The following is a 26,110-nucleotide window of genomic DNA, read 5'->3' as shown; positions in this document are numbered from 1 at the left end:
CTGCTTCTTGCAAGCATCAACTCCACACAAAAGTATCAGCTTTTGCCTTTTAGTAATACTGTAACATTTTATAAATACATGTTTAAAAGAGGAAACGTAAATAATAAAATGACCTGCTTTTTTTTATACACAAACTGCCTTTGAAAATAATCAAACGATAACCAACCATATTGGGTGCATACAACATAATGTTCTTTTATTTACCCATCATTGAATTGTAATGACAACATCCCGCTTAGCAACTCTGAACTCATATTATTTGGAGTTGTATGTCGATACATTATCGATGTTATGAAATGGAACAGAGCAGCCCAGTTTGATATAATATCACCCTAAACATCCTAATGCTTGGCATTAGCCTCTATCTCACTTATCCCTGGACCTGCATTGATAAAAGACAGCACTGGCTTTTCCTCTATTGTTCTGTGAGGGAGGAGGAGATAGATCAATGGTCCCTGTGCTAGCTGCAGCAGGCAGGCGAGCTCCCTCCATGTACAGCAGTGGGCTGGTCTGACTCCCTCCTTTCCTTTCATGTGTGTGGAGCAGTCTACAGCCTCGGGCAACTGCAAGTTAACAAATGTACAGAGCGCATTTCGAAAGTCTGATTTGCATAAATCTGTAGATGTGCTACATTTCCTTAAATGGATTCCTTTGTGTTTAATTGGTGCATGGTTCCTTGTGCATGTGACTTTCCAATTATCTGGGACTCTTTGTTGTTCTCCTTTCAATTTCATTTGACCATAATCTGATCATGGATAAGTAAAGATGTAGATTATATTATTGTGTTATTGGTGCCTCAGAAACGTTGAGTGTTTGAATATAAATATGCCCTCTCCACCTAAGAGGCCGTATTTGAATTATTTCATAGTTAGTATGAAATGCATATAATTCGATTTTGTGTGCGGACTGATATACCGAAAGCGTGGGACTATAAGGTTCTATCTGCAAAAGATGATTCTGAGATAATTGGCTTTAAAGTTCCGAACCCTCATTGATTTGAATGGTGTCAACAATTTTTTATCTTGTATTCTTTTGAACTTAACAACATGAATTTGGGTATTTAGAGTACTATATAGAGGAGAAAATTGAACAGAACAAGGCTATGTCAATAACTCAATTTTGACAAAATTACCTTGAGCATTCTGTTATTCCTGAACCCATGATTATGAGAGAGAGAGCGAGTCCTCTCTGACCCCCTCACCAAATATATTCCTCTGTGGCCTTTTCATGTATAATGTATTTTTAAACAGTGCCATTGAATGTGAAATCCATCAGCGTTGTGTTTATGTTCCCTCCGCCACATGCCCGGTTGCAGGAATCCTCCGTCGACATCATCTGTAGATCTATAATCATCCAGGCCACAGCTTCTCCTCAGGGAGCCCAGCTGAGACCCTGCCTGCCTCTAAAGGTTGCTGTTTATGGCCGTGTCTCACACCAGTGATTTATGAGGTTAAGCCCAACCTCGGACTGCTAACATGGCAGAAGATCTTTAGTGGTTTAGGGTTCCTCTTCTTCACTGTGGAATCTCATTGTATGGCTTTAATAGCCCTAGTCGCCCAGACAGTCTGGCTGTTGGCACATAGCTGAATCTCCCACTAGACAAAAATCAGCCTAGCCATCTGGGTTGCGTGGATGTTTGCACAGTGCTGTATGATGACAATTAAAACACTAGCACTTTGGAATGAGATGCCATATTGAGTGTTAGCTAAGACTGGCGAGGTCCTCTCCCCAGGCTTCAGAGAGAGAGAGAGAGAGACAGGAATATGTCCCAAATTACGCCCTATTTCCTATGGGCCCTCGTCAAAAGTAGTGCACTATGTAAGGAATAGGGTGTCATTTGGAACGTAGGCTGTGGTGTCTAAAGTCGATTTCCTTGTCTCTAGCTTCACAATATCAGAAATACACTGCCCACTCCCTGCACCAATGTCCATTATCAAACTGGTCTCAGAGCATTTCATATTATTCTGTACGTAAATCCGAGGCATGTTGAGTTTCGTATGGTATGTATTCATTTGTGGATGTCCATCACCCATTTCATATGATATGTTTAGCATTACAATTCGTATTATATGTTACGAATTTGCTAAACGTACAATATGTTTTGAATTTGCTAAACGTATGATATGTTACGAATTCTAGCTAGGTGGCTAACGTTAGCTAGCTCACTAACATTAGCGAGGCTAGGGGTTAGTGTTAAGTTTAGTAGTTAGGGTAAATGGTTAAGGTTAGGGGAAGGGTTAGCTAAACGCGTTACGGTTAGGGTTAGGGGAAGGGTTAGCTAACATGCTAAGTAGTTGCAAAGTAGCTAAAAAGTAGCAAGTAGTTGAAAAGTTGCTAATTAGCTAAAATGATAAACGTTGTCTGTGATGAGATTCAACTTGCAACCTTTGGACTGCTAGACATTTGCGTTATACGCCTACCCATCCACCCCAACCAACCACCTTCCTTTCGTTTTTGCCTTACATAACCATCTGTCTTATGTAACCATACCAAATGTAACATATCATACTAAATTGAGTGTCACATATTTACAGTGGGGCAAAAAAGTATTTAGTCAGCCACCAATTGTGCAAGTTCTCCCACTTAAAAAGATGAGAGAGGCCTGTAATTTTCATCATAGGTACACGTCAACTATGACAGACAAAATGAGAAAAAAAATCCAGAAAATCACATTGGAGGATTTTTTATGAATTTATTTGCAAATTATGGTGGAAAATAAGTATTTGGTCACCTACAAACAAGCAAGATATCTGGCTCTCACAGACCTGTAACTTCTTCTTTAAGAGGCTCCTCTGTCCTCCACTCGTTACCTGTATTAATGGCACCTGTTTGAACTTGTTATCAGTATAAAAGACACCTGTCCACAACCTCAAACAGTCACACTCTAAACTCCACAATGGCCAAGACCAAAGAACTGTCAAAAGACACCAGAAACAAAATTGTAGACCTGCACCAGGCTGGGAAGACTGAATCTGCAATAGGTAAGCAGCTTGGTTTGAAGAAATCAACTGTGGGAGCAATTATTAGGAAATGGAAGACATACAAGACCACTGATAATCTCCCTCAATCTGGGGCTCCACGCAAGATCTCACCCCGTGGGGTCAAAATGATCACAAGAACGGTGAGCAAAAATCCCAGAACCACACGGGGGGTCCTAGTGAATGACCTGCAGAGAGCTGGGACCAAAGTAACAAAGCCTACCATCAGTAACACACTACGCCGCCAGGGACTCAAATCCTGCAGTGCCAGACGTGTCCCCCTGCTTAAGCCAGTACATGTCCAGGCCTGTCTGAAGTTTGCTAGAGAGCATTTGGATGATCCAGAAGAGGATTGGGAGAATGTCATATGGTCAGATGAAACCAAAATATAACTTTTTGGTAAAAACTCAACTCGTCGTGTTTGGAGGACAAGGAATGCTGAGTTGCATCCAAAGAACACCATACCTACTGTGAAGCATGGGGGTGGAAACATCATGCTTTGGGGCTGTTTTTCTGCAAAGGGACCAGGACGACAGATCCGTGTAAAGGAAAGAATGAATGGGGCCATGTATCGTGAGATTTTGAGTGAAAATCTCCTTCCATCAGCAAGGGCATTGAAGATGAAACATGGCTGGGTCTTTCAGCATGACAATGATCCCAAACACACCACCCGGGCAACGAAGGAGTGGCTTCGTAAGAAGCATTTCAAGGTCCTGGAGTGGCCTAGCCAGTCTCCAGATCTCAACCCCATAGAAAATCTTTGGAGGGAGTTGAAAGTCCGTGTTGCCCAGCGACAGCCCCAAAACATCACTGCTCTAGAGGAGATCTGCATGGAGGAATGGGCCAAAATACCAGCAACAGTGTGTGAAAACCTTGTGAAGACTTACAGAAAACGTTTGACCTGTGTCATTGCCAACAAAGGGTATATAACAAAGTATTGAGATAAACTTTTGTTATTGACCAAATACTTCTTTTCCACCATAATTTGCAAATAAATTCATTAAAAATCCTACAATGTGATTTTCTGGAAAAAATGTTTTTCTCATTTTGTCTGTCATAGTTGAAGTGTACCTATGATGAAAATTACAGGCCTCTCTCATCTTTTTAAGTGGGAGAACTTGCACAATTGGTGGCTGACTAAATACTTTTTGCCCCACTGTATGTACAGAATAATACAACATACTCTGAGACCAGGTTGCTCCTATTGTATTTGTATTTATTAGGGATCCCCATTAGCTGCTGCCAAGTCAGCAGCTACTCTTCCTGGGGTCCAGCAACATTAAGCCAGTTATATACAATTTAAAATATTACATGATATTACATTTCACAACACATTAAGTGCGTTCCCTCAGGCCACTACTCTACGATCCAATATCTACTATACGAAATCCATGTGTAGGTGTGTGAAGAGTGTATGTCTTATCCGTGTATGTTTGTGTCTGTGCCTGTGTGTTTCTCTTCACAGTCCCTGCTGTTCCATAAGGTGTATTTTTATCTGTTTTTAAAATCTGATTCTACTACTTACATCAGTTACCTGATGTGGAATAGAGTTCCTTGTAGCCATGGCTCTTTGTAGTACTGTGCGCCTCACAGTCCGTTATTAATCAGTCCGTGATTGTGAAGAGACCTTTGGTTGCAAGTCTTGTGGGGTATGCATGGGTGTCCGAGCTGTGTGCTAGTAGTTTAAACAGACACTTCGGTGCGTTCAGCATGTCAACACTTCTTACAAAAACAAGTAGTGATGAAGTCAATCTCTCCTCCACTTTGAGCCATGAGCGATTGACATGCATATTATTAATGTTAGCTCTCCGTGTACATTTAAGGGCCAGCCGTGCTGCCCTGTTCTGAGCCAATTGTAATTTTCCGAGGTCCCTCTTTGTGGCACCTGACCACACGACTGAACAGTAGTCCAGGTGCGACAAAACTAGAGCCTGTAGGACTTGCCTTGTTGCTAGTGTTGTTAAAAAGTCAGAGCACCGATTGTTAGCTACTGTTGTATCAACATGTTTGGACCATGACAGTTTACAATCCAGGGCTACTCCAAGCAGTTTAGTCACCTCAATTTGCTCAATATCCACATTATTTATTACAAGTTTTAGTTGAGGTTTAGGGTTTAGTGAATGATTTGTCCCAAATACAATGCTTTTAGTTTTTGAAATATGTAGGACTAACTTATTCCTTGCCACCCATTCTGAAACTAACTGCAGCTCTTTGTTAAGTCTTGCAGGGATTTCACTCGCTGTAGCAGCTGACATGTATAGTGTTGAGTCATCCGCATACATAGACACACTGGCTTTACTCAAGGCCATTGGCATGTCATTAGTAAAGATTTAAAAAAGTAAGAGGCCTAGACAGCTGCCCTGGGGAATTCCTGATTCTACCTGGATTATGTTGGAGATGCTTCCATTAAAGAACACCCTCTGTGTTCTGTTAGACAGGTAACTCTTTATCCACAATATAGCAGGGGGTGTAAAGCCACAACACATGCGTTTTTCCATCAGCAGATTGTGATTGATAATGTCAAAAGCCACGTTGAAGTCTAACAAAACAGCTCCCACAATCTTTTTATCATCAATTTCTCTCAGCCAATCATTGGTCATTTGTGTAAGTGCCGTGCTTGTTGAATGTCCTTCCCTACAAGCGTGCTGAAAGTCTGTTGTAAATTTCTTTTACAGTAAAATGGCATTGTATCTGGTCAAACACAATTTTTCCCAAAAGTTTACTAAGGGTTCGTAGCAGGCTGATTGGTCGGCTATTTGAGCCGGTAAAGGGGCTTTACTATTCTTGGGTAGCGGAATTACTTTTGCTTCCCTCCAGGCCTGAGGGCACACACTTTCTAGTAGACTTAGATTAAAGATATGACAAATAGGAGTGGCAATATCGTCCGCTAATATCCTCAGTAATATTCCCAGTTGTCAGACCCTGGTGACTTGTCATTGCTGTTAGACAGCAATAATTTTTTCACCTCTTCCACACTCACTTTACGGAATTCAAAATGCAATGCTTGTCTTTCATAATTTCTTAATTTATACTTGGATGTGTAGTGTCAGCGTTTGTTGCTGGTATGTCATGACTAAGTTTGCTAATGAAAAAATCATTCAAGTAATTGGCAAAATCAGTGGATTTTGTGATGAATGAGCCATCTGATTCAATGAATGATGAAGTGAGTTTGCCCAAAAATTCATTTAAGGTATGCCAAAGGTTTTTACTATCATTTGCTATCATTTATCTTTGTTTCATAGTATAGTTTCTTCTCTTTTTATTCAGTTTAGTCACATGATTTCTCAATTTTCAGTACGTTTGCAAATCAGTTGTGCAGCCAGACTTATTTGCCATTCCTTTTTCCTCATCCTTCTCAATCATACCATTTTTTAATTCCTCATCAATCCACAGGGATTTAACCATTTTTACACTCATTTTCTTAATGGGTGCATGCTTAAGTGTAACTGGAATAAGCAATTGCATAAAAGTGCAGCGTCTGGTTGCTACTCATTACACACCACAGACCCAAAAATATTATTTACATCAACAACATAGGAATCACTACAAAACTTATTGTATGACCTCTTATACACTATATTAGGCCCAGCCTTTGGAACTTTGGTTTTCATAGATATGGCTACTATATTGTGATCACTACATCTGATGGATTTTGGATACTGCTTTAAAGAAAATTGCTGCAGCATTAGTAAAGATTTGATTGATACATGTTGATGATTTAATTCCTGTGCTGTTTGTAACTACCCTGGTAGGTTGACTGATAACCTGAACCAGTTTGAAGCTTTTTCTTGAGTGGGCAGCTTGATGAAAGCCAGTCGATATTTAAATCACCTATGCAACAGCATCACCACTACTACACTGTCAAGGGATCTAGAGAGGCTGTGCATATGATTTTCAATAGAGTCAAACCTGAAATATGGGCTCCTGCTAATGCTTCTTCAGCCCTTGATTAGTTTAAAACGATCAGCAAGAAGACGCAGAAACTCAAGGTGGAGATGTGCATGAAGGCTTTAAAAACGATGTGCAGGATAAAACATATTAATCAGATACAATCCCAGTCACAGCTCAGCCGATCCACACAATGTCGGCTTTAACATTTAAGATAATTACACAGGAATGCCTATTTGACCCTGTGTTTATGATGAACAACAGGTATGTGTTTATGGAGGAAATATGACCCTAGGACAGTATAATTAGTTTTTCACCAATGCATGAGATACAGTAAATATGTTAGGGGATATTTATTTCAAAATGTTTCTTCAATTATATTTCCTATTTTCTGGTATCATGTCTTGACTGAGCATTCTGGGTCAGACATGTCATTAGCATATGACCTCAATACAACAGCACAGCTTGGGCACAGATTATTAAAATATATGTTTTTGTATGTTTATTTTCATGCCTGCTGTCACAAACTTGCTTCATCAAAATCAAAACGCCTCTTGCATATCAGACAATATAGGTCAATAGCCGTGGTGCAATGGTAGTGTTTATAACAAAATGCCATCTCTCTAGCTTATGTTTAGCATTTCCATGTAATATAGCTGCATAAAGTATGTGATACCCATAAGAGAAGGACACAACAGAATACAGATAAGGTACTGCATTCCATTTAGAAAATTATGGATATTTAGTTAAAGAAGTAAGGGGAAAATAGTACGGAGCTAAAGTATACTGAATAAAAATATAAACGCAACATGCAACAGTTTCTAAGCTTTGACTGTTCTACATTTCATATTAGGAAATCAGTCAATTTAAATAAATTCATTAGGCCTTAATATATGGATTTGACATGACTGTGCAGGGGTGTAGCCATAGGTGGGCCTTGGAGGGCATAGGCCCACCCAGTGGGGATCCAGGCCCAGCCAATAAGAAAACGTTTTTCCCCACAAAAGGGCTTTATTACAGACATCTTGGTAAATGAGAAATGCTCACTAAGAGGGATGTAAAACAAAATGTGCACCAAATTTGAGGGAAATAAGCTTTTTGTGTGTATGGAAAATTTCAGAGATTTTTTATTTCAGCTCATGAAACATGGGACCAACACTTTACATGTTGCATTTATATTTTTGTTCAGTGTACAGTGCATTCGGAAAGTATTCAGACCCCTTGACTTTTTCCACATTTTGTTACATTACAACCTTATTCTGAAACTGATGAGGAGGAAAAAACTATTTAATCAATCTACACACAATACCCCATAATGACAACGCAAAAAAAGGTTTTAAAAAAAGAAAGTATTCAGACCCTTTACTCAGTACTTTGTTGAAGCATCTTTGGCAGTGATTACAGCCTTGAGTCTTCTTGGGTATGATGCTACAAGCTTGGCACACCTGCATTTGGGGAGTTTCTCTCATTCTTCTCTGCAGATCCTCTCAAGCACTTTCAGGTTGGATGGGGAGCGTCACTGCACAGCTATTTTCATGTCTCTCCAGAGATGTTCAATCGGTTTCAAGTCCTGGCGCTTGCTGGGTCACTCAAGGACATTCAGAACCTTGTCCCCAAGCCACTTCAGCGTTGTCTTGGGTTTGTGCTTAAGGTCATTGTCCTGTTGGACGGTGAACCTTCGCCCCAGTCTGAGGTCCTGAGTGCTCTGGACTAGGTTTTCATCAACGATCTCTCTGTACCTTGTGCCGTTCATCTTTCCCTCGATCCTGACTAGTCCCTGCCGCTGAAAAACATTCGCACAGCATGATGCTGCCGCCTCCATGCTTCACCGTAGGGATGGTGCCAGGTTTCCTCCAGACGTGATGCTTGGCATTCAGGCCAAAGAGTTCAATCTTGGTTTTATCATACCAAAGAATCTTGTTTCTCATGGTCTAAAAGTCTTTAAGTGCCTTTTGGCAAACTCCAAACGGGCTGTCATGTGCCTTTTACTGAGTAGTGGTTTATGTCTGGCCACTCTACCATTAAAGCCTGATTGGTGGAGTGCTGCAGAGATGGTTGTCCTTCTGGAAGGTTCTCCCATCTCCACAGAGGAACTCTAGAGCTCTGTCAGAGTGACCATCGGGTTCTTGGTCACCTCCCTGACCAAGGCCCTTCTCCCCCGATTGCTCAGTTCGGTCAGGCAGCCAGCTCTAGGAAGAGTCTTGGTGGTTCCAAACTACTTCCATTTAAGAATGAGGAAGCCACTCTATTCTTGGGGACCTTCAATGCTGCAGAAATGTTTTGTTACCCTTCCCCCGATCTGTGCCTCCACACAATCCTGTCTCAGAGCTCTATGGACAATCCTTTCGACCTCGTGGCTTGTTTTTTGCTCTGACATGTACTGTCAACTGTGGGATCTTACCAAATCATGTCCAATCAATTGAATTTACCACAGGTGGACTCCAATCAAGTTGTAGAAACATCTCAAGGATGATCAATGGAAACAGGATGCACCCGAGCTCAATTTCAAGTCTCATAGCAAAGGGTCTGAATAATTATGTAAATACATTTTTTATTTTTTTATTTATACATTTTTCAAAAAATTTCTAAAAACCTGTTTTCACTTTTTCATTATGGGGTATTGTGTGTAGATTGATGAAAACATTTAGTTTTAATCCATTTTAGAATAAGGCTGTAACGTAACAAAATGTGGAAAAAGTCAAGGGGTCTGAATACTTTCTGAATGCACTGTATATTCTCACTAGATTTTTATGCTGTGTGCTATTTATCATTCATAAATGTATTTTTTTATTTTGACAAGTCACCAACTAACTATGCCTAACCTACTGTCATTGAAGTATCCACTGTTATTAAAGCATTAGAGCAATGCTGAAAGAATGACATTAAACTTGCATGTCTTGTGATACATCTGGTCCAGCTTGAGTTGATTTACTCTAACCTTGTGTTGGAGAGCTCAGCAGCTCACAGATCGCTATCAATATGCATAACCGCGGGGCTTGTTCACAATGTGCGCTGTGGCTAGTATGTTAATCTCTTGTACCAAAGCAGCCACGTCTCTTAAAGGCCAGAATGACTTCTCGCTGAGTTCACAATGTATAAAAACCTCCTTCAGACTAATACGGTCTCATAAATGATGTGTTACAGAAAACATATGCTAGTTAACACAAAGGGATCAACAAATAGGCTCGAAAACCCGACCCAAGGCAACACAGTGACCAGGGTCTGGTTTCAATTATGAACTGTTTTGGCATAGAGGACTAATCAACATAGTAGCCTCCTGTAGCCTCCTGTCAACAGAGGTCCTCCAACTACAGCTCTTCTAGATGAACCACGATGCTTGAGAGACTGACTCTGTATAATAGCTGAATGACTCAAGCATCGTGGTTCATCTAGAAGAGCCGTAGTTGAAATTGTAAAGGTGACACGCCTCACTGTAGATACTGTAATGGTCTGGCTGTGGTTGGTGAGTTCATCCTGTTGCCAGGACTTGATTTAGGCTACTTGTCACAGCAGAGTGGAAGATAAGTCCTCTGGGAGGAGGGGGGGAGAGGGTAGGAGGAGGGCAACAGAATCTCTGTCAAGGGAAAGTTCAGTAGGTTCAGCGAGGACACATGTGAAGCAGCAGACTGCAACTACCTGGGAGGAATGGCAGTTGGGTTTTAATGGTTCATCAATAAAACAATGTTAATCCCGTCACACTGTCAAAAAACATGCTTGTCACACTGAAACTGCTCACTAAACATCGGCATTTGCCAGATGCACTGGGGATTTAATGTACATTATGCACTGTGTATAAGGCACTCGCACAATTTGTTACATGTCTTCATCTTGGAATACACATTTCCTCAGCAGAGGAGTAAATAGAATGTGTTTTGTGCGTGCAACGAAGTAGATTTATTGACCTTTGTTGTAACTTTGGCTCTGAATGTTTTGTGTTTTGTCTGCAATCAGCCACGTTAGTGATCGTGTCATGCTCCTTAATACAGCACTGCTCCGGCGTCAATTCTATTTCCCTGCTGGCTGTAAAGCAGTAGATTAGGCCAAAGCTATTGGAGGAAGTGCAGTGCTTTAATTGAGTGTGAGAATGATATCATTCCTCTTTCGCTTCACTGGCTGCGGCCTCACTTACAATCACCAGGACTTCCTGGGATAGGAAGTGGTTGTACAATCACTTCAATGGGGATAACTATTTCATAGATATACAGGCTCCTCTCTGTGGGTCAAATACTGTAGTATTCACTGTTATCCCTATGATGGTAACTTAAGTTTAATTAGCTTGTATGTGGTAATTCCCTTTTGTCTGAGGCGTACATTATTTTCCCATGAATAGAAGACTTTTAAAATAAGCACAAAGAATGTTCTCATGCTGGATTTGTCACTTCTTGGAGATTTTGCTTCTAATGTCGATGTTGTGAACCACACAATGGTTTCTCCTGTGGTTTTAAGCCTTGTGCCCATTAATCTGACTGGGTTATTGTGCTGTGCCTGAAATCAAATATTTCTCTTCCTCTCCCTGCCCCTCTCTCTCCTCTTTATTCTCTCTCTCACTCACTCACTCACTCACTCGCTCTAACTCTCTTCCCCCTCCCCTCCCCCTTCACCATTCTTGCTCCTTCAGCATCTCTCTCTCTCTCTCTCTCTCTCTCTCTCTCTCTCTCTCTCTCTCTCTCTTTGTCTCTCTTTCTCTCTCTCTCTCTCTCTCTTTGTCTCTCTTTCTCTCTCTCTTTCTCTCTCTTTCTCTCTCTCTCTTTCTCTCTCTCTCTCTCTCTCTTTCTCTCTCTCTCTCTCTCTCTCTCTCTCTCTCTCTCTCTCTCTCTGTCTCTCTCTTCCCTCCCTGGCTCATGCTGGTAAAATGATCTGCAGGAGCAGAGGCACGCCTGACTCTCTCTCAGACATACCACCCATGTGATCTCACAGGCTGCCTCCCTCTGCTCCAGTCAGGCTCCAGCCTTTCAGCCGGCAGCAACTAATGAGTCTTTGTGTGGCTAGGGTGAATAAGAGAGAGAAGGAGGGAAGGGAGAGGGAGAGTTAAAGAGAGGCACCTATTGTCATTTAACAATAAAGCATAAAGGAAGGGAGCGGGAGAGTTAAATATTGTCATTTAACAATAAAGCATATGGTACCAGCAGTGGCAGTCAGGGCTGGGAAATTTACAAGTCTCTGTGTGTCTCCCTCTCCCTCCCTCTCACCCGGTTCTCATGCCCTCAGAGTACTGGGGTCGCAGCAAGTCAGTGGACTAAAGCAAAATGGGAGCCTATCATTTATCATGTTTCACCTCTTTTTAAGTGCTTCATTTAGATTTTGCTCCCAAGTGTCACGTTAAGAAAAGGGGCCAGAGGAGTCGGAACACGCCAGTGGACACAGGTCAGTGGTTTCTTTCGGGGCTGGCACAAAGTGCCCCGTTTCTGTATTTATTTTGCAGGGCTGATGTGTGACGACTTGCTACAGATGCTGGGGCTTGTTAGCACTGCTTGGGAACGAGTGCTTTTGTTATGACTCTCTCTGTATGGCAGGTCTGCAGTGTGAGGCTTGTGTGTCACCTCTGTGTACAGTGATAGGTGAACCTTACGGGAAACATGATCTGTTTTGACTCAGAATATACGTGCGCCACATAGGGCTGTGGACGCAGTTCCTAAAGGAATACAGTTGGTTTGTACAGTGCATGTGTGTGTGCGCTCAGTGAAGCCAGCACAGGGAGGGGCTTTGCAAGCAGACTTTTGCTGCATTATTTCCACCCAGCATTTTCTCTTGCACCATGGTGTATGCCCAGCCTAGCCGTGATTAGTTGGAACACAACTGCGGAAGAGACAAAGAAATGTAGAGGACGAACTAGCTAAGCTCTCTGGCTTGTGCTGCTAAGCCCTGAACAAGTGAAGTCTGCTTACGTTAACGACTGAGTTGCATTTGATGTCACGCCTAGTCACTGTGTCAAGGAGATGTTACCCTATCCAGATTGGATCGGTCTGTTTTAGGACAGCTACAGTATGAAATAAGACGTATATCGTAATCCTTGTTCGTACAGAAAACGATATGCATTGATTTGGATTTTGAGTGTGGCTATAACCATCTTATTCCATTTGTCTTAATTGTGTGCCTCAAATCTTCCTCTTTTAAACTATACTGCGATAATGTGTTGTCAGATGTAGTCATACTGCGATATTTATGTTTCACAGACATGAGGACTGGAGCAGAATCACTTTCAGACATGAAATCACTATTTCTGCTCATATGTTGGCATCGCCATGGAAACCACTTTGGCTATCATAGCATATTGCAGCATCTGCTGAGGGCTAACAATACGAATGGATTTCCAACAATGGGGAACTAATTAAAATGATTACAAAATAGACTTGGGCCATTCCATGTGGAAAATATAACTAAATTGTCTGTACTATTTTGTATTCTTCCTGAATTACAGTGAGGATTGTCCAACTGCCCATTATGACAACTGTAGAAAAGGAGGTACTAAGTATCTAATGCATTTAAAAATGTAATTCCATTGGTTATAGGCTACATAAAAATGTAATTCCATTGGTTATAGGCTACATAAACATGTAATTCCATTGGTTATAGGCTACATAAAAATGTAATTCCATTGGTTATAGGCTACATAAAAATGTAATTCCATTGGTTATAGGCTACATAAACATGTAATTCCATTGGTTATAGGCTACATAAAAATGTAATTCCATTGGTTATAGGCTACATAAAAATGTAATTCCATTGGTTATAGGCTACATAAACATGTATTTGCATTCAGGCAGTCTCTGATAGCTGTATTATTTGTGCAACCTTTAATGCTAAATGATGAGGGCCAGTAACCATTTTAGACTGATTCAATATTTCATCAACGGTACCATCATGAAACGCTGATGTGTTTAGGTTCAAAATATGTAGAGTTTGTTTTAATCCTCCGCATCTGCGGCGGAAGCTGGCCGAGCTACAGCGGTGTTTGTCAGAACATAAGACATCCCGACAAATGGGTCTTCTCACGAAAACGTCTGTGGCGTCCGAACCGTTTGGGCTACAAACTAATATGACCACTCTATGGATAGATGAGATTCTCACAGGACACCGTTACTGGTTGAAACATTTTTATGGAAGTGCGGAGGTAGTGTCCCCCATAATCAAAAGGGTTAAATATGTGTTCCCCCCCAAAAACAAATCATTAGCTTTCTTATATATGGGAAATACACTTTAAATCCTTATTCTTCATTATTTATTTTTTATCTGTCTGTTTTGCCATTTATGAATGTGCTATTCAATGTGTTTCTATGGTCTGTAGTAGTAATGATTCATATTTTTTTTCAATACCTACAGGGGTCCTAAAATTCAAAACCAAACAAAACAATTCCATATGTTAGCTTTAGTGTATTTGAATGATTGTCTGTCCCTCTGCACAGTAGACCAATCATTCAAATGGGTGTCCTGATGCCAAACATTGAACATTCCACAGCGCTAAGTACTGTAGTTTACGTTGGATCTCCTCCAGGTGCAAGCAGACCCATGTCACAGTACAACCACAGACACTTGGGAACAATGGTCCTTTGGCAGCGGCGTGATTCCTCTCCAGGTTCCACCACACTGGATGCGTCCCAAATGGCACCTTATTCCCTATATCGTGCAAAAGTAGTGCACAATATAGGGAACATAGTGCCATTTGGGATGTATGTGAAGGTAGTGCACTACATAGGGGCGCGTACACTGTCCTTGAGGCAGCAGCAGTATTTGCATGTGTAATGAGTTGATAGCAGAGAGCGGCTCCAGATGAATGGGCACCTCTCTCTGAATGGAACTCCACCACAAGCTGCTCAGGCTGATACTGGGACTGAGACTAAAGCTGAACACTGTTTCTTTATTTCCGTGTCAAAAACAAAGAGGAGTCGGAGAGTGATGAATAAAAAAGTATACCAATTACATTCAAGGACCAAAACATTGACAGCTGTGCCATACAGATTAGTTGGGAAGAGATTTCAGATGTATTTCAGATGTAAAATGTATTTCATGGCACATGGTTTTATGAACTGATACACAAAACGAAGGCGGATTCAAAACGTAGAGTTTTTCCATTTCATTTATCATGCAAAATTCTTGCAACCAATAGAATGTTATATATATGTTGGGGATACAACCATCCCAGCTCTGCAGATGTTGCTGTGAAGAGACATAATCATTAGATCATTTGTTTGGGTAATGTCCATATGTAGCTTGTTTTTGGTCGCAGGTTCAGGAATGGCTGAAGAATTGCAACATTTACCTGGAGTTAACTCTGCAAACTGCTGGGTGATCTGAAAAGTCATAGTCAATATATCAATAATATAATAATACTCTTAGCCAAAATTGTTATCTTTAATTTACAATCTGTAGAATCTATGAGAATAGAAAGGTTCAGAACTTTCGTGAAACATTACAGCACAGTTGAAAAATATATGACAAATAGAAATCAAAACTGGATGGTGTTCAAAGATGGATGGGAGGGGTTGATGGTAGCTGAAGGATGGGACTAAAAACAAACAAAAGAGAACTATTGTAAAATATACTGTGTCCATAAAACGAATATAGTATGTATAAGCTGGAAGTAGAAGCCTAAGTGGAGGAAAGGCAGCAAGTTCCAACAACATATTGTTTGACAGTTACAATTCAACACTTATTACAGTCAGTAGCCTAATTTGGCACTTACAGTAGTATTTGTGCAGTTGACTGATGAACCAGGTCTTGTTTTGATTTGTTTAATTACACCATCAGTCAGAGTTTAATGGCTGTCACTGGTGGCTGTTCTCCACTGGCCTCTGTAGTGGCATTGGGGAGGATGAGTGACTCGGCAAGGGGTGCATCCCAAATGGCACCCTATTCCTAATGGCAACCTATTCCCTATATACAGTGCCTTCAGAAAGTATTCACATTTTTTCCACATTTTGTTGTGTTACTGGCTGAACTTAAAATGGATTTAATATAAATGCTGTGTCACTGGCCTACAAACAATACCCCATAATGTCAAAGTGGAATTCTGTTTTTAGATTATTTTTTTAACAAATTAATAAAAAATGAAAAGCTGAAATGTCTTGAGTCAATAAGTATTCAACTCCTTTGTTATGTCAGGCCTAAATAAGTTCAGGAGAAAACTTAGTAGTGAATTTCAAAAACAGATTCAACCACAAAGACCAGGGAGGTTTTCCAATGCCTCGCAAAGTAGGGCACCTATTGGTAGATGGGTAAACACTTTAAAAGTTGACATTGAATATCCCTTTGAGCATGGTGAAGTTATTAATTACAGTTTGCATGGTGTATCAATACACTCAGTCACTGCAAAGATACAGGTGTCTTTCCTAACTCAGTTGCCGGAGAGGAAGGAAACCGCTCAGGGATTTCACCATGAGGCCAATGGTGACTTTAAAACAGTTACAGAGTTTAATGGTGTGATAGGAGAAAACTGAGGATGTATCAACAACATTGTAGTTACATGACAATACTAATCTAAGTGAAAAGAAGGAAGCCTTTACAGAAAAAATATTCCAAAACATGCATCCTGTTTACTAAAGTAAAACTGCAAAAATTGTTGCAAAGAAATATCCTGAATACAAAGCGTTATGTTTGGTGCAAATCCAACACAACACATCACTGAGTATCACTCTTCATATTTTCAAGCATGGTGGTGGCTCCATCATGTTATGGGTATGCTTGTCATCAGCAAGGACTAGGACATTTTTTGGGATGAAAATAAATGGAATAGAGCTAAGCACATGCAAAATCCTAGAGGAAAACCTGGTTCAGTCTGCTTTCCAACAGACACAGGGAGACAAATTCACCTTTCAGAAGGACAATAACCCAAAACACAAGGACAAATATAATACTGGAGTTGCTTACCAAGATGGCATTGAATGTTCCTGAGTGGCCTAGTTACAGTGTTGATTTAAATTGGCTTGAAAATCTATGGCAATACTTGAAAATGGTTGTCTAGCAATGATCAACAACCAACTTGACAGAGATTGCAGAGTTTTTAAAATAATCATGTGCATATATTGTACAATCCAGTTGTGCAAAGCTCTTACAGACTTACCCAGAAAGACTCACTGCTGTAATTGCTGTCAAAGGTGATTCTAACATGTTACAGAGTTTAATGGTGTGATAGGAGAAAACTGAGGATGTATCAATACTCAATATAATTTTTTTTTATATTTCTGTCTTTCATTTTCAATATATTTCCAAACATTTCTCAAAAAATATTTTCACTTTGTCATTATGGGGTATTGTGTGTAGATGGATGAGGGGAAAAAACTATATTATTTAATCCATTTTGAATTCAGACTGTAACATAACCAAATGTGGAATAAGTCAAGGGGTATGAATACTTTCTGAAGGGACTGTAGTGCATTTCTTTTGACCAGAGCCCTGGTCAAAAGTAGTGTGCTGTATAGGGAATAGGGTGCAATTTGGGATGCAGCCAGGGCCTGCCCTCAGTTTCTATGAACCTGGGAGCTATTAAACACTCTGACTCCAACAGCACTTCACATCCCTCTGGGTGCTCCCCCCGGTCCATTTGAACATTTTCACTTTATTTCTTCTATAGAGGGTATAACCATGTCAGTCATAATATCCTCCTAACCACTATAAACTATCTTCAGTCATGCCCCAGATTGGAACCCCTCTAGGGAGCACTGAATGTGCAACATTACACATTTTACAAATCAGTATTTTACTTATGCACACACACGTGCACGCACGGCCACACGCACACACATTCACGTGTGCATGCACACACATTCACGTGTGCATGCACACACATTCAGGCACATTTAAATTCACTGCATATCCCAGGATAAGTAAAGCTGTAGTCAGGCTTTTTAAATTTCCCATAAGATGGAAATTAATTAATTTTGAAGCCAAGGGATATTTTCAATCAGTAGCCGGCTGGATGCGTGCATTGTGTTTTTGAGGTGCAACAGCAATTAAGTACAGTCACATTATGTTTTTAGTTTGCATATGCTGCTGTGGGCAGATATTACAATCCTGCTTTGGGCGGTAACGTCTCATTTAATTTTTGCCCCATGCTGTTCTTTTGTGATAAAAATATTCAGGCAGTGTTTTTAGAAATACCATCATGAATACAGGGCAAAGTAAGCAAAATCTCACCCCAGTGTCCCTTTTCTGTCGTCGCTCAATCAAAAGACAGCAGAGTGAACAAGGTCGACGCATCATGCAATTAGCATCTTTCGCCTCGCATCCGAGCTCCTTTGTGTCAAGGTGATCAATTGCCTGGGGACCGTCGGGTAGGTAGTGACGGCAGTGGTGGGTGGGTGGGGTGGGGGGTGGGGGGGGGGGGGTTCCGGGTAGCAGGAGGGGTTGTTGTGTTCTGTGGCTCACTGCTAATTGACTGTGTTGAGGAGGACTGTGGAGGCCGGCGGGGCCTGAGCTGGGCATTAAACAATGTGTACCCTTCCTTGTGCTGGCTGTTGCAGGTGCGGCGGCGGAGACGGAGAGGAGGGCCATGAGCGGAATACTTAAGAGGAAGTTTGACGAGGTGGAGGCGTCCTCCTCGCCGTGCTCCTCCTTGCAGGAGTCTGATGACGAGGTCTCCTGCAGCGAGAGCGGAGACAGCAGTGACAGTGTCAACCCTTCAGCCTCGGGCCCCTTCACCCGTGAGCGCACACACACACACACACACACACATATTCTCAACACTGATACAGTCTGACACGAACAAACAAAAAGCTACATGTGTTATTCATATTGTAGTTTAGTGAAAGAGACATCTTTTTGAATGAAGCATGTGTCATTCAGATTATACTTCTGTTTCGTAATTGTTGCTTCTAAAATGGACGTTGAGTGTATTAGCAAACAGCATCACAATAACATTTTGTCATTGTGATGACTTGCTGAAGCACAATACAACCCTCGGTTAGAAATGTCATTCACAGAACTCAGTTGAAGAGGAAATTGAAAACGCTGCATCAGTCGGTGTGCTTGAAAAGAGAAGAGACGCAATCCATGGCATTGTGTGATCTGAGCTGGTGTCTGTGTGGACAGCTGAGTAGCCATAAGGACGGCTGGATGGACTGTGCTGGGCTGGTGTAGCTGGGCTGTAATAAAGGGGAATGAATGCGGCGCCGCAGCAGCACAACAGTCTCTCATTAGGCGTTGCGTCAGCAGGCACAGCACAGTACAGCACAGTACAGCACAGTACAGCCTGATGAATGAGCTGATGCTCTCTAGTCTCTAGCATTGTGCAAAGCCAGTGGTGTGTCTGGCAGGCTCTGAGAAGCTATCAGTTGAGTAAACCTGTCATCAGAAAGGCTTCAGTCAGTTTGATAAAAAAAGACCTGTGTTTTAGATGGCCTGTTTTTTTCTATGAGCAGATATGATGTTATTGGTAGGCAGCCTGGGGGAAAAATGTGTGGATTGTCAGTGGTTGGTTCCTCAGGTGACTGATCTATGTTGTGTTTGGGGAACGACGGATACAGTACCCCCTACCCTGGTTTATTGTGGGTGTGAGTGACAGGGCTCCTCCCTGTGTTGTGTTTACGTGTGTGTGTGTGCTAGAGGACGCTGGTAGGAGGAGCTATAGGAGGAGGGGCTCATTGTAATGGCTGAAAAGGGAATAAATATAACGATATCAAACAAATGGAAACCATTTATTCCATTCCAGCCATTACAAAGAGCCCCTCCTCCTATAGCTCCTCCCACCAGCCTCCTCTGGTGTGTGCGTATGCGCTTGTGTACGTGTTTGTGTGGGTCCATCCGCGCAGGCATGTTTGGGGGGGTGGGGATCAGGGACAAGGGTGCTGTTTCCCCAGGCTCCTGAGCCTTCTGGGTCAGCTGCAGATAAAGGCAACCAGGAGGACGTTGCTCTAAGCCGAGGGAATCAGAAAGCAGTTCATGCAGCAGAGCACACGGCTCCCAGAGCTTCTCCTCACTAAAGAGGTGTCACACTGTGTCAGGCGTGGTGCTGAGATGTACAGTAGCATTGTTGCCTGGAGAATACAGTACAACTCCGTCTTGGGTCGCGTTAGTGTTGGAGAAATAATCTAGCCCCTCTCCTTGTGTGATTGCTTTTAGTGGAGCAAAACAAAGCCTTGGAATTTCCGAATCTGAATCGGGAGGTCTTTGACGAAGGGCTTCTATGTATTCTCACAGATTTATTTTTAGAACTACATGGTCATAGCAACCCTAATATCACAAGTCACTAGAAGATGGCCGAACAAGAAATAGGAAGAAATACAGAGATATCGAACTCTGTTACGTATTGGAAGCTTGAAAATGACCTCTGCATGTAATTGCTTTCTCATGCAGTAAAACCACATGGATACCCTGATCAAAGTCTGATAAACCTTTCTGGGGGGGAAAATAAAGCGAAATTCCGATCAACAAGGCCTGACTGGCGCTGCCATGCCTGTAATGAATGCATTGTCCTTATGGCCCAGGGTGGAGTGCTGCTGGAACCAGATGGTTCCCATTTGTCCTGTTTTTCTGACATCAAGTGAGCGCTGGGAAAGCTGTGCTCAACCACTCCAGATCTGAGCCAGGAGGGGGATTATTTATGCTCTCTGTCTTTGCTTTCTTTTTCCTCCCTCCTTCCCTCCCTCTCATAGAACGGTCCTTAAAAAGCCACACGTAGTACTGACATGCCAAATGGCAGAGTCGGGATGATGAAACACTGCTCTACTAAGCTGGGTTGAGTTAGAGGAAGTCCCTGTTGTCTGAGTGTTAGCAAGAGGACTCCCGAGGTTCATTAAAAGTCAAATAAAAACAGGCATTCAAATCATGCAAATCGTAAGCAAGCAGACTAGCGTTTTATCTTGTTATAGTATGGCTACACGCATACTGTGCACCACTGAGAGCACATCATGGTGAGCAACAACATACAACTCTTTCCTATGTAAATGATTCCGATTTTAAATAAGTGCTTTCTCTTGAAACAGTGTGCTTGTATGCTGTCAAGGGGGTTAATCAAGCTTTTTCTCATACTGGTGATTTCACATTCCCTTTGTTGATTTAAAATGGGCTATTCTTTCCACCACATCGAACTGGTTAATCTTTCATCCATGTATGAACCAATAACCCTGCTTTCCCTATTATTTATATGTATGAAGAAGCGGGGGCTATCACCAGCTTCCTTTCACCATCTTCTCCCCTCGTCTTTTGACTCTGTAGCTGATTCTATACTGAAGAGGGAGAAGCGTGTGAGAACAAGGAGGGTACATTTTGACAATGTGACGGTATACTACTTCAGCCGGCGTCAGGGCTTCACCAGTGTGCCCAGTCAGGGGGGCAGTACTCTGGGCATGTCCAACAGACACAGCGGTGTCAGGCAGTACTCCCTGGGAGAGTTTGCCCTGGAGCAAGAGAGAATCCACAGAGACATGCTCCGAGACCATCTGAAGGAGGAGAAACTCAACTCCATGAAACTCAAGGTATTGGTTCGAATCCAGGCTGTATCACAACCGGCCGTGATTGGGAGTCTCATGAGGCGGCGCACAATTGGCCTAACGTCGTCCGGGTTTGGCCAATGTAGGCCGTCATTGCAAATAAGAATTTGTTCTTAACTGACTTGCCTAGTTAAATTAAATAAAAATAAAATAAAGAAATACTTAAGCAATAAGGCCTGAGGGGGTTTGATATATGGCCAATATACCACGGCTAAGTGCTGTTCTTAAGCATGACGCAAGTGGCTGGATACAGCCCTTAGCCGTGGTATATTGGCCGTATACCACAACCCCCCCGTGGTGCCTTATTTCTATTATAAACTGGTTACCAACATAATTACAAGAGTAAAAAAAAAAATGTTTTGGCATACAGTCTGATAACCCACGGCTGTCAGCCATTCAGCATTCAGTGCTCGTAACATCCCGTTTATAAATACAGTTATGACATATTGTATTCTTTTATAAATATATAATGTTATATGTTTCCAAATTCTCACTTTGTATACTCTTCCGAGAAGCAGCATGTCATTGCTTTCAGCTGGTTCAAACTGGACTAAATTTGATCCCTTCTCGTTTGTTTTCAGCTGACTAAGAACGGTACAGTGGAGTCAGAGGAGGCTAACACGCTCATGGCGGAGGACATCTCTGACGATGACATTGATCTGGAAAACACCGAGGTGGACGAGTACTTCTTCCTACAGCCCCTCACCACTAAGAAGCGCCGGGCTCTGCTGCGGACCTCGGGGGTGAAGAAGATTGACGTGGAGGAGAAGCACGAGCTGCGGGCCATCCGGGTGTCCAGGGAGGACTGTGGCTGCGACTGCAGAGTGTTCTGTGACCCAGAGACCTGTGCATGCAGCGTAGCAGGAATCAAGTGCCAGGTAAATCCCTGGGTAGTCTGACCATACTGTACACGCTCTCATATTGATACAGATGTGCCACTCTATCCGCTCTGGAATTAAGCCTTCTATGCGGCCCCTAGTCTTCAGGCAAATGCATTTCAATAGAAGGGTGATTAAGCGATCAAATATTTTAGACGTTGTAGATGAAAGTACTGTATCATTGAAAAAGTACTGTATCATCTACAGTAGCTTATCTGATATTGCCAAAGTATTACATTCATTCATCTATTACATGCAAACTGCAGAATTTATGGTCATATAACCCAAGGTGGTCCAATCTACAGGTGGACCGCATGTCTTTTCCCTGTGGCTGTACCAAGGAGGGCTGTAGCAACGCGGCCGGCCGGGTGGAGTTTAACCCCATCCGCGTGCGGACCCACTTCTTGCACACCATCATGAAGCTAGAGCTGGAGAAGAGCCGCGAGCAGCAGCAGGCATCCCCTGCGAACGGTTACCATGGCGAAAGCAACGGCTATGGCAACCCGCTGGTCCAGACGCAATACTCTCTGTCAGACCCAACAGTCCAACAGTCTGCCATCATGCACCTCCAGACAGCTGACGACATGGACGAACCTCTGGATGATGAAGACGAAGATGAGGATGATGAGGAGAATGAGGAAGATGACGAGGATGAAGAGGACAGCAGCAGTTTATGCAGTGGACTGTCTGACTCCAGCACTCAGAGCTTGGCAAACAGTGACTCTGAGGAAGAGGATGGCGATGAGGAGGACAAGTCGGAGGACTTTGAGAATGGAGTCAGCAAGCCGCCTGTCGCCGACACTGAGGTTGCTCCCCTGTCCTCCGTGTTGTGTTACTCTGACGCCACTCTGCCGCACGACAACCACATTGACGACCACATGAATGGAAACTCTTATTTATTCAGCTCCCCAGCAGATTATTATCAGTTGGAGAACCCCAGTGCTGTTGCCTCAGCCAACGGGACGGCCAGCCAACCCAGTGAACCCTATGGAGAGGTCTTATCATTCCCACACACAGCAAGCACTACTAACGGTGCCATGCCACAAGGACCATTTAACATGGCCGTCGACATTGGAGAGCAGTACACAGATTACCCCCGCCAGGCTGAGGAACAGTACGCCAATCAGCACTTCACCCTGACCAATGGCACAGCAGCAACCACTGCCATGGGCTGCTGCACACCTGACCTGGAGAACAACATGGTCCCGTCTAAAGGAACGTTCCCTGAGCAGCCTGAGCGCCTCAGCCAGATGGAGTTCCACAACAACTACCTGAACAATAAGAATTGTTTTGTGGCAGAGCAGCCAAAGGAAGCGTCTAGCGTTAATGGTCTGTCTGAAGGGCCTTCTTTAGCAGACAGTACAAAGATCCCTGCATTAGCAGATAATCTCCCCCAGGTCGCACCAGTTTAGTGGGCCTAACTCACCTGTCTGTGTAGGCTTCATGTTGTCTTTTCTTAATGAACAAAGCTGACCAAGTGTTATTTACAGAGAATATATGAATGGCCTTTAATGGGAACTCAACTTTCCAAGTCATTTACAAGACCATACATTAGATGGACATTATTTAGCTACAGGTTCCACGATGAGAAACATTTCTAATGAACCGCCTTGATTTCTAGTATTCTAAACTGCGAGATGGAGTCAGTCAACAAAAACTGAAAGCTGTAAGCCTGCGCAATGTATCTTGTAATTTTAAAGGTAAAGTTTTAAGGATATATTGTGAATGGAACTTTTCTATGTCTATGTGTCAAATGTGCAAAAAATGAATTGTCCCAGTTTATTTATTGGTTCTGAAGTATGTGTACTTATAAATGGTTTGATATTTATAAATGCATGTTATTTTGGGTCTTTCAATGGCATTTATGAGGAATTGACCATGTTCAATTTGGGTTTATAAAATCTGTATTAATGTACTGTACAAACCTTATTGTGTTGTATCGCTTGTAATCCATGCTTTTATATTGTTTGGAAAAGCTTGAAACAGACTACAACTTTTAGTTATTTATTATTTTGAATTATAATGCTAAGAGCATTATTTCATCGGTGACATTGAAGTCAAAATGATTCACAGCTGTTTGCACTTTTGTGAAGGTGATATACTAATGCAGCACTTTGACATTCATTTCTCAAAGATCATATACAACTATCCAATCTATGGAAACAGGATAATAATATGATCAATAAATAATATTTTATGGGGCTTCATTTCAAATAAATGTCAATAAAAAATATGTAACTCTTAACTGAGGACACTATATTGCTGTGTTGGACAGGGAACTTATTTCAAGGATATATTTAGCTCCACATTCCATTCTCGTATGACAACTGACACTAAATACACTAAGAGATTGTTTGTACAGATGCAAACATTATTGTGTGATGCAATTATTGAACTGTGCAATATAAACAGGAAATGCAAAATGAAATTTACACATGGAAGTGTTTTAATGACAGTTCAAACTATCACTACATGTCATACTCTTGAGAGCCACATCAGTATCGCGCATGAAATGCAGATATCAGTTATTGTAAAAAACAATTATAAAAAAAAAAACATTTGAGGTTGGACAATCAAAGGTTAAATCACACCAATGATTCATATCAGCACCAAGTAAAAAAATGACTGATCAGCACGGGTGATTGGTAGGAAAGTATAATTAGCCAAAAATCTGTAAATAACTTTGACCACCTTGAAATAACTTACAAGCAAGGCCATTGAACTAAATGCTCCAGATATGTATCGCTTTAAATGTTTTGAAATGTTAGGGACAGCAGTGATTCCAAACCGCCTTTACAATGAAATACCAATATTCCCTCACCATAAAAAGAGTGGGAACCCCTGCATGTATCCCTGTCCTATTCAAAGCCTAAAGTGTGAATAGTCATCCAACATGCTCATACAATCCTGTAAATGATTACTACTTGATTTGAGTTTCTGCTCCTGACTCCTCACTGAGGTGAGTAATAATGTTACCTCACCTCAATGGCAAAGTAAAGTGTATCCAGCTGTCAGGGAATCAGTGCCACTGTATTAGTATGACTTAGTATCTGTGCCAAAGCATTTAAGAGAAGGCAACATACAGTGACATTGTATCCAGTTGAGTCATTCTGCTGTGTGTATGATTTTCAGTCCTTATTATGAATGATATTTAAATGTATATTTGTGGTTTACTGAACAGTCTGTATTGAATAAAAACATGTTTTGGTCTTAAATTTCACTTGTTTTATGATGGTTGTGAATTGTACAGTCCATGTGCCTGATTTCATTATGTTGGTTACTATCATGTTTGCTTCTGTGAAACAGAATCTTTTTTGCCCAAAATGGTATAAGTGTTTCAATATGTGTTTTGGTTTCTTAACGTTAGATAAAGACAAAATGTTTTGTTTTTGTTGTGTTTCTGCTTTTTAACAATACATCACTTAGAAATAAAATGAAACCATGTGTTACTTTTCTTCATATGTTTAATGATTTTAGCTTGAACAACTCTTTCTGTAAAAAAATATATATATATCTGCTGTACGTGTGTTTAGAGAAAGGGTACACCGGCAATAACTGAAGGCCCAGTAAAAATGATGGACAGGGATGCGTCAAGGAGGAATTATTTTGTGCACAGCGCCCTCTCTTGTTGAACATAAGAAATGAAAAACCTCAAGTATCCAAATAGAAGACTCACTCACGAGGGCATTCGGTTCCAGAACCAGGCATATCCCTAAATTCAACAAAATTCTAACATTCCATTGTCAGTTAACACTCTGACACAAACATAGATTTGTATAAACTAGCCCACATCCTTGGATCAAAACACTGATGTCTGTGCAATACTGGGAACTCTGAGACTTGAATCAAAACTACAATCATATATTCCATGTTGTAAACAAAGCTTAAAATGTTTCCCTTCCTACAGATCCCATTTTAGCCTACATATTAAAAAACATTTGCA

At 41.6% G+C, this 26,110-nt stretch overlaps 1 protein-coding gene across 4 annotated transcripts in view; it reads left to right on the top strand.

Annotated features, from left to right (window-relative positions):
• LOC106586199 (cysteine/serine-rich nuclear protein 3) overlaps positions 1 to 25,616 on the top strand; it is a 31,491-nt gene extending 5,875 nt beyond the window's left edge. For 3 of the 4 annotated variants that reach the window (XM_014173204.2, XM_014173200.2, XM_014173201.2), the window contains 4 exons: positions 18,323 to 18,502; positions 21,015 to 21,274; positions 21,871 to 22,167; positions 22,473 to 25,616. In XM_014173204.2, the coding sequence (XP_014028679.2) occupies positions 18,352 to 18,502; positions 21,015 to 21,274; positions 21,871 to 22,167; positions 22,473 to 23,579 (1,815 nt within the window). In that variant the 5' untranslated portion in view covers positions 18,323 to 18,351 and the 3' untranslated portion in view covers positions 23,580 to 25,616. Of the gene's footprint in view, positions 1 to 11,716; positions 12,231 to 18,322; positions 18,503 to 21,014; positions 21,275 to 21,870; positions 22,168 to 22,472 lie in introns of those variants that run through there. The other variant, XM_014173202.2, reaches the window with a different exon arrangement.
• Positions 25,617 to 26,110: the final 494 nt, after the last annotated feature.

The sequence above is a fragment of the Salmo salar genome, chromosome ssa25, assembly GCF_905237065.1.
Source record: "Salmo salar chromosome ssa25, Ssal_v3.1, whole genome shotgun sequence".
NCBI classification, from domain to species: Eukaryota; Metazoa; Chordata; class Actinopteri; order Salmoniformes; family Salmonidae; genus Salmo; species Salmo salar.
The sequence above is the reverse complement of the archived record's forward strand: the minus strand, read 5'-3'. Positions and strand labels throughout refer to the sequence as shown.